This window comes from Megalops cyprinoides, chromosome 9 (assembly GCF_013368585.1).
Source record: "Megalops cyprinoides isolate fMegCyp1 chromosome 9, fMegCyp1.pri, whole genome shotgun sequence".
Taxonomy (NCBI): Eukaryota; Metazoa; Chordata; class Actinopteri; order Elopiformes; family Megalopidae; genus Megalops; species Megalops cyprinoides.
This window is the reverse complement of record NC_050591.1, coordinates 35,089,805-35,099,353: the sequence shown is the minus strand read 5'-3', so window position 1 is coordinate 35,099,353 and position 9,549 is coordinate 35,089,805. Positions and strand designations below refer to the sequence as shown.

General features: G+C 38.9%; 1 protein-coding gene across 1 annotated transcript; it reads right to left on the bottom strand.

Moving 5' to 3' along the window:
* Positions 1-1,714: 1,714 nt before the first annotated feature.
* On the bottom strand, positions 1,715-7,814 carry LOC118783546 (lens fiber membrane intrinsic protein-like). Its single transcript, XM_036537469.1, has 4 exons — positions 7,640-7,814; positions 4,815-4,964; positions 2,045-2,179; positions 1,715-1,776 (listed from the first exon to the last, which is right to left on the bottom strand). Exons 1-4 carry the CDS (start codon positions 7,812-7,814, stop codon positions 1,715-1,717), a joined length of 522 nt encoding a protein of 173 aa, XP_036393362.1.
* Between the last annotated feature and the right edge of the window lie 1,735 nt (positions 7,815-9,549).

The window sequence follows — 9,549 nt, the reverse complement described above, 5'->3', positions numbered from 1 at the left end:
CACCTGACTACTGACAGACAGCAGCCTGCGATTATGATTCACACTTGAAACATCACATATCGATATTTTTGTTTTGACTGAATATGGTGGCTGATGCTGCCTTTGAGTTGGTTGTGTGCTGTTAGCAATCACATGTTGTATTGCACCTCAGTGTTTGGCATTACATTCCTTTTGATTGGTCTTTTGATGTCCAGAGTGACTAACATTAGTTACAATTTTGAAATGTTAACCATTTGTAAATGGTACCACATACCAGTTTGTGTAACATTTACTCCATCTTTGTAACCATTTAAAACCCTTTATAACTAATATAATTTGTTGAAATGGAGTTGATATGAAGGGCATGGATGCCTGTTTTATCATAGGCCAGACCATTCTGACATTAAATGAAGTTACTCAACTGTCATTTCAGTGAAGATTAAAAATCAGACATAACTCAAACAAGTGGATAATTATAACATATGATAGAAGATTTAAGGGGTTCTGTGGATCTGATCCCACCACTATAACCACTAAAAGAAAAAAAAAGCTTCTAGAGTATGTCTTTATACCTCAGTAATCGTGTTTCTTATTTGACTGCTGGAGGCTGTTACCATTTCTCAAAGTATTACAAGAATATCAACCTCCAATGTTTACACGCAGTGTGTTCTGTAAGTTGTCATTACTTAAAGTCATGCATAATTATAATAATACACTAATGATAATAATGATGCACTTATTAAATGTAATCACCTAAAGTTGCAATGCAAATGTGGAATCAACCCATAATGAGATTCAGCGATCAGCCAGAAATTTCAGTCTGATCCAGTTCAATTACTTTCCTACTCTCATGGAACATTAAAGCTGTTGCAGCGGACTTCTCTGGGTTGGAATCAGATAACCTGTCATCCTGGCATTTCACATTTTTACACAGACGTCAGGCTCATCAGACTCTGAAATGAATCAGAAGACTGGGAAATGTACTAGAATATTAATGCCAATTAGAATGAATGTATTTATGTCTTCTCCTATAGAGTCAAACCATGTTTTATTACACACGTAACACTGGAATAAAGTACAGTAGCTTTCTGGTCAAAGCTGCAGTATTGTTTAGCCTAAGGCCTATAGGCTAAGTTTATATGTTTTATTTTCATGCTAGTGTTCTTGAATGGAGTTGGACATGTTTTTCATAGAATGAGGAGGCGTGTGACCTCACAAGATGGCTACACTTGAAATGTAGCACTGGCATGGTGAAAACTGGCCTCATAAACAGTTGACACAGCTGAATTAAATGTCTTTATTTTGGATATCAATACATGTCATAGCTTCCACTGGTAAAGGCAGCAGCGGAGGGAATGTTAGGTCAATATCAGCGAAAAACTAATTCAACAACTGAAGCAAAGAATGTGGCACCAGGTATATCCAGGTATATCCAGCGTGGTTCGTAGCTGTTCCCCTTGCACACTGAGCTTCCAAATGCAGATGCTTTTTAAACACAGCTTAGAAATGTATAGCCTTATCATATGTGTTTATTCAGAGATGCATGTCAAGTGCTTTTCATTGTCTATATTTTTTCAGCTTGATGTTCGTGAATCCTCATTGTGAAAGGGATCAGGAAGTCCAAGAATCCTATTTGAATTCAGGGGTCAGGGTTGACTGGTTTATAATCACAGTAAACGGATCAGGAGTTTTGCAGTCTGTGTCTTAATAAATGGATCAGTGTTTCTGCAGTTTTCTAATGAGAGCTGGAACCTCTCGGGCATTCATGCATTCGGTAGGCACACATGTAGAATATACCTGCAAAGAATAAATTAACGTATTAGTTGTAGTAGTAGCACTACTATTACTATTTGTAGTATTAGCATTAGCAGAATTATTATAAGCAGTATTTATTGTAATATTGTTGAGAGGGAATTGCAATGAATGTGAATGTGAAGGGGAATTTATTTGTATATTATTATGAAGCTCACACTTTTGGAGTGCCAATCCTAAAAAAAAAAAAACACTCCAGAAAAAAAGCTCCCCCCAAAACCTTGGAGTTTTGATGTTTTACTTATTCTCGTACCTGAAAAGAAGGTGAGCACCACAGCAACCCAACCGATGATGTAAGACCAGGAGAACCTCCAGCTTCCATACCGTTTACCATAGTAATTCACAGTCACTCCGGTGTAAACTGCCATGGCCAGCAATACAAAAAAGCCTGGAGGTGAGGACAAAATGACAATGAGTCAAGCCCCCTTTCAATGATTTAAAATTTCGGAAGCACCCCATTGTCTCTACAACAGCTTTATACATGTAAAGTCTCTCTGACACAGCATCCATTTGCATTTTGTGTTTGGTATTACCACCATGTACCATTGCCTCTTATATTAATCTGTAATATGCCATTTACACTGAAAGCTGCAGATGGCAAAATACTTACCTAATTTGGCCAGATGAGCACAGAATTATCCTAGAGTATTTTTGTGGATTCCGAGAAGACCTAATCACACTAATCATTGAAAAAGATCAGGAATGTGTTGCTAGGCATCCTTGATTAAACCATAACTGTGTAAGCGCAGTGAAAGGTCTCTCCTCGCAGTGAAAATGACACACACTGTGAAGGGTTGTTATACCGGTGTAAAACTTCCTAATACAAGAAATGCAAAGTGTAATGAGTTCATCATTAGAGCTGTGCATAGCATGTGACAGCAATTTTAAAATGAGTGGAACTCAAGCATTGGGTTTCAGTAGACAGGATTCCCATTTCTATCTCAAGTAAAGGAATGTGAAATTTACTGGGCCCCTACACATTAGTAACAGTACTAAGTATGTAACTGTCACGACACATAAAATCTTACATAGTAAGAAAGATTTGTAGATGGAAACCACATGTAGCATTAGCATCTTGTGTTTATCTCTCACTGTATGTAACCCATTGACACTAAAACCTAAAGAATGCAACCACTAATGCAACCAGAATGCATGTTGAATGCAAACGTCAATTTGATTAATGCACTGTGACCAGCGAGGAACCCTGCTTATATAATTAGCTGGTTGGCTAACATGTAAATGCTGATATTACATAGACGTACATCGTGTGATTAAGAACTATCAAGTCAGTGCTTGTTTTGGGCAAAGGGACAGCTTTCTGTTTCCATAACATCCACGTGATTTAAAAAAAAAAAAAGAAGAATCCTGTCAAAATGAAATTGATTCTTTCCACGACAAGAGTGTATTGAGAGAAGGGGTTGACCTTCGGGTTTCCCTGAGGGATTATGTAAAGCACAGCTGGATTAGCGGCAGCAAAGGGGAGCGGCGTTTATCCCCTGCTTGCGTTCACATATGACCACCAGAGGGCACCATCGGGCAAAATATGCTCTTTGTTCACTTTTGGTCTCATTAAAGGCATGCCATCGCTATCATAATCTGTGAGGGGCATTTACAATAGGTCTTGTCAAGCATTTTGTATACTGTAGGTATAATGTAGGTTTTATTAAGGTCACACGATGCTTTATACCTGTGCTCCTAAGGGAAAATATGAGCATACAAGCTGAATCGTATGGCTGAGCAGTCAGAGTCATATATGCTGTGAAGGTGGACCACTTTTCTTGAAGTACATCAATATTAAAACCCATATGAATTATTATATTAATCCATATAAAATATTAATCAATATTGAATTTTATTAATTATTCTGCAAATGATTTTTGCAGTAGCTTGTCTTGCCAAGAAAAATCATTCAGTTCAAAATATACAATTAAAGAGAAGAATACTATTTTATGAAAAATAAGGAATGCTATGCCCAGGTATTGGTATGAAACTGTTTTATTATCAAATCCAAGGTCCCTTCTGTGTTCTGTGTAATTACCATCTGGTTTCTCTAGCCTTCATATTCTTTCAATAATCTCTGCACCTCACACAAACAGGTGTCTGGCAATCTGTCATTAGCAAGTTGACAGCTCAAGGCATTCACAGAACAGTTTTTAACCTGTCCTCGCACCCTTCCCTTTACAATTTACAATGATGTTAAAAAGTAGAGAAACAGTGTTTGCATGTAATTGTGGTCGTAAATGATCTTTTATGATATCATTTTTGTAGGGCTATTTAAAATGCACTAAAACATATCAATTTTTTTTTTTTTGAGTTAAGGGCTGCTCCATCCTTACTCTCAAATCTAATGAAATGCATACTATGCAGTGCTGACCACTGTCCACAAATAATCACATACGTTACATTAACCTACAAAGTCCGGTTTTTTAGCTCTTTAACAACTTTTCACTCCATCATTTATGATATCAACAACTTGAATTGATAAAGAAAACTGGTTTGAATGAATGTCTGGTTTGCCTGTTGACTGTCACATTATTCTTTGAGCTTTCATGTCATATTCCGAGTGTAAACAGAGGATATCAAGTGATTTTAAATGAGAAATTTAGCATTTTTATTTCTGGAAGCTTGTGTATGCCTTAAGAGGCCAGGCTGGGCCTACAACATATAATGCCTTAATCCTGCATCCTCTAACCAAAGTCAGATAGCAAAAAACATAACCTGCATTCTCTCCCATGCCTGGAATAGAAGTCACTTTTCAAATCTACCATCACCCACCAGTCATAGTACATATCGTTTTGTTAGCAGCACAATGATCAGTGTCCTAAAGTGATTGACTGGATTTGAATGATATGTTTTCCTATATACATCTACAGCAACTTAAAAAACACTACACGTGCACTCTCCTACTCCAACTCTCTATCTGTCATTCACAGTATCGACATATCTACATCAACAGACATGATTCTACACTTGTACCTGTAATAAGGATGAAGAGGGGATGTGGAAGAAGAAGAAGCACTCACATGAGAAGAAAAAGAGAATGCCTGCAGCAAAGGTTTTGTCATATCTGTCGAAGGAGGAGTAGTGTATGAAAGCCATGATGCCGATGATGATGCCGAAGAAGCAGGCCAGGAGGGAGAGGATCATGAAGGCTCGTGTGGCGTCCCAGTACGCTGGACAGGTGGAGGTGAGCAGAGAACGCAGGTGTTAGGATTAGAGCAAGGCGCTGCCCTTTCCCCCACACTAATGCTGCACACCCTTAATTTCTACTTTCAGTCTTCATAATACTGATGCAACAATTCACAAAATGTCATGAAAAAACATACCACATACTAGACATTGTAAATCCAGTGCATTTTATGCAGCTTTAGAATAACAAGGGTCACCATGAAAATGTAGAGGAGCGAATTTTTTAGTCATTTGAGTTGGGGGATTATTAGAGATCCAGATTGAAAGAGCCTGATTGGGAATTTTGACAGGAAAAATCCTTACTCTTTGTGATAAGTACCTTCCACAACCACAGAAACCCTTAACTTCTCATCCAGCTGATAGCATCTCTCTTTCACCGGGGCATTGGTTTCCTCTAAGGTCCAGAGGGCAGACTGAGCCCAGCTGGTCCACCAATGCCTCTTCAGGCAGTACCTTGAGGAGGTCTCCTATCCAAATACTAACCAAGCCCATCTCTGTTACCTTTAGTCATCAGGGAGGATGAAGCTACAGAGTGGTTTGGCTGCTGGCAAGAATAGATCATCTTTCCATTCGATAGCTGATGCGATTCCTAATTTGGATGTAGCACAGCTTTTCTCATTCAACCTTCAACTAGCTAACAAAAATTACTTGGAATCCATTTGCTGATAGTTTTGTTCATCTATACACACATAACTTTAAACTGTGCAGTTTTTTTTACTGACAACTTAGCCAGCACTAGATACTTTGAGACTGATTCATCTGACCTATGTTAATATTAACCAGCTTTTTCAGTCAGTCAGCAGCAAGCTAATTATTTTAGCAATGAACAGTACTAGTATGTTGGGAATTTTAAACTAGCCAGCTAACTATACCTAGTAGCTTAATATAACTGCAATATAAAGGCAATCAAAAAATAATTTGTTTTTTTTTTCTTGTTGGCTAAGGTGCCTCACGGTACCACATTGCAGATTCTCTCTAAAACATAGGGAGTGAATGTTGCCTTAGTTTACCTGAGAAGTTTCATTCTTAACATGACAAAATACCATCTTAATAAACTAGGAATCTAAGGCAACAGATGCCATAAAGTCTGAAAACTTTGCCATTTTTTTTTTAAATCAAACATTCAGGAAACACAAAATCTGTGCTCTGACTGAATCTCCACCCCTCCAATTATGAAATTGAAATGATAACATTAAAATATAAGAAGCTTAATGATGAGGACAGGTCATTCAGCCCAATTAGGCTCATTATGTCGCCTTTAGGCTAGAGGGGATCTAACTACATTATTAAAACTGTGTGAAAAAAGACTTCCAGATGACAGTGTAAAATTTACCCTTAACTAAATTCCACCTAGGTCCTCTTAATCTATGGATAGAACTCAGCTTGAAATAGCTTCTGTAATCCACTTAATTAATCCCTTTTTAAATTTTAAAAAACCTACATCTAATCATCCCAGAGTCACCATTGTGCTGAGAGTAAAGAGGTTCTATGTCCTTCATCTACTGTTTTTCCGCTAGCATGAAAAAAATTTGGTTTGTATGTTCCACCAGGCACAATCCACGGGGGGGGGGTTCAACACGTATGTAAATACTATGTAGACATTGGGATATAAGGAGACAACTGGGGGTGCACTGAGGCTCGACTGGGGGTGCAATGTACCCCTAAGTATCCCCTGGCCCTGGCCCTGGCCCTGTGTTTTCTCCCAAGTCATGTCTCCTAGGTCCTGTGCTGGAGACGCATGATGCTAAGCAGAATTTTGGTGGTTCCTGCTCACTTGAAAACTGTTTGGGTATGCCAGAGCATGCTAACAAGGAAGAGCTTTTATAATGTGGAACTGGGCACAGTACTTTAAATGTGATCTCACAAAGGCATTGTATTGCATTAATGTAATGTTTGGTTTGTGATAAATATCATTTACTACATATCCCAGCATTCTGTTTGCCTTTTTACTGGTTCAGCATGAAGTCCAGACCCAGCTCAGGTCTTACAATCATTCATATTTACATTGCCAGACACTTCTAGCCAACGGCAACTTACAAGGCCATTATGACAAGTAACATCAGTGCAAATAAATTGGTTACCGTAGATCACAAAACAGTGAAAAGTAACAAAACTGAAGGGGAATTCTAAGATAATACTCAGTTCACATGCAAGTGTACATTGCCAGACGAAATGCATAAGTTACACAGTATGAAGTGCAACAGCTGAAGCACTGTGTTGAATTTGGAAATAGGACTAATAGGACTAAACTGGAAATAGCAGTAGCTGCCTGAGGGGGTAGGGCTGCAGTCTGTGCCTGATCATCACTAGAGATTCTGCAGTCCTGACCGGTGTAAACAATTCATTCAGATATAATTTCACTTCATATCACTCCAGAGGCCTGTTTGCAGGCCATCTTTAAATTTGACAAACAAATTTCAGCAAGCATTATTTTTTTATGCTTCTTACATATTCTTACAGCTAGTTCACTGATTCCAAAATTGAACAGGAGACCAGGAAGAAATAACGAAAAAACCTTCCCTTAGCTTTGCTATTCACAAACGAAAAAAGTTACTGACAAAGCGCAAAACAGGAGGATTGAATACCACTCTGAAAAAGCTAAAATAGTGCCATCTTCACTGGCAATGCTTTCTGAGGCTCCTTTCACTGACATGCTTACCGATGCTGTCTGTGTGGGTGAAGCATTTTCCTGCTACGCAATACCGCCACAAGCCTTGATGCATGTAGTTGCTTGATTGGCGGTACTGCATCCAGTAATCTGTTGCCGTGGAAATGATAAGGAGTATATTCCCCACTCCAGCACAAAATAACCCTCCGCCCATGAAGCTGTACATGCTGCGCCTACAGATGGGCAAACAAGAAGTTACTCATTATGACATCAGCAGTCGTGCATAGTTTACATGCTGAGCCTACAGACAGAAAGACAATGAGTGACCGGTCACTCATTATGACATCATGTATTCTATTCTAAGTTTGAGGTCAGAGGATGTGAATTGCTTGCAACCAGTTACTTATGGTGGTGTACCATGCTGTGGTATTTTCTCATTCATTTTCAAGATATTTATATCCCAACCAAAAGTGTCAAAAAAAACTAGACCAAAAGCACAGTAAGGCAGATCTCAATGTGGACCAGCATTTTTTTAACCATACAACCAAAAACATGTTTATATCAATGCTTCTGGCTATTTTCAGTGTGGCTGTCTTACACTGTGTCTGGGGCTTATACAGATTATGAAAAGCTCTCTACTGAAAATACGATGCAATAAACAAAGGATATTTTAGTGTTTAGATGAATAATTTATTGTATTACACCCCCCTAAACACAATAACTGCTCAAAATAAGTTATGTGTATGCACTATAACATTTGATACACATTATGGAGCATATATAGTTGAAAAAAGTCCTAGGAAAAGATTGTTGTGTTGTGTTCACCTTGAGATGTAAATAATATCTGGTTGTACATGTGATGGTATACTACTTGGTTCGTAGTCAAAAGAAATCATTTTAAAAGTCTTTTCAGCACAGGGGTATTCCAAATTAAACATTACCAGCCTGAAAGCAACACAGACAAGCAAAAAATAGTTAAAGGTCACTGTCAATTGTCTAACCATGCACCGTCACTCACCTAACAATGGGTGGTATTGTACAATATTAATTAAACACGACCTTTTTTGGGCAAACACAATTTTCTAGAAGCAGATGCATTCTGAAATAATATAATTAAGCAGTAACATACCGTTATTAGTCTTTCCTGGGAAACCCGGGTGACTCCGTATTAAAGTTCGGATGTCAGGCAAAATACAGCAAGGCCCGATAGTGCCAGGGCAGGCAGATTTCCATCGGCTATTAACAGTAAACTTTTGTCGGTGCCTCGGAAACAGGGAAAGAACAAACGCGGAGATCAAACAAAAGGTTGGGCCCCCTGGCAACCAATCAGAGGGCTCCAGTTTTGTGGTTTGGGAATCTGCTGAAAAAACAAAAATATTTAGAGCTTGCAGGTTTAAGTGATACTGATGACTGAGTGGTTTCCATTGAAAATCCAGGACTAAATTCTCTTTAGTGGAGGGGAGGCGATGCGTTAAACTGGAGCCTCTGCTGCAGCCCTGCAAAGTTTATTTTGATTTATTTTTCTCCTCTGCTACAGACAGCTGCCGTTGGAAGCTTGATCTGTTTCGTAATCATTGTGTGCTAGCGCTAACGTTTTCACGCTTTTAATGAAGTTGACGTTTTCTGTGCGTTTTCGTGGATTCCACCCAATCTGGGAGTTGTGAATGTGTCTGGCTCTGGCTGCTGGGGCTGAGTGGATTGCCGTTTGTTTTTCGCATTCAGAGAGAAGCTCCACTTAACCCAGGGGGATCTGTGAATGCAGAGCAGTAAAGGGGATAATTACTCTGAGAATCAAAATGGACCCACCGGCGCACCCTGTGATCTCAGTGACATGCATGTGATATTTTTGTCTTAGTTTAGGCCCCCAATTCAGTATAACCAAGAGGATCATGTCCCTTCAGTCTTTAACCTCTTTTACTTCCCTTCAGTCTTTAACGTAGCATTACATGGAATAACCACAT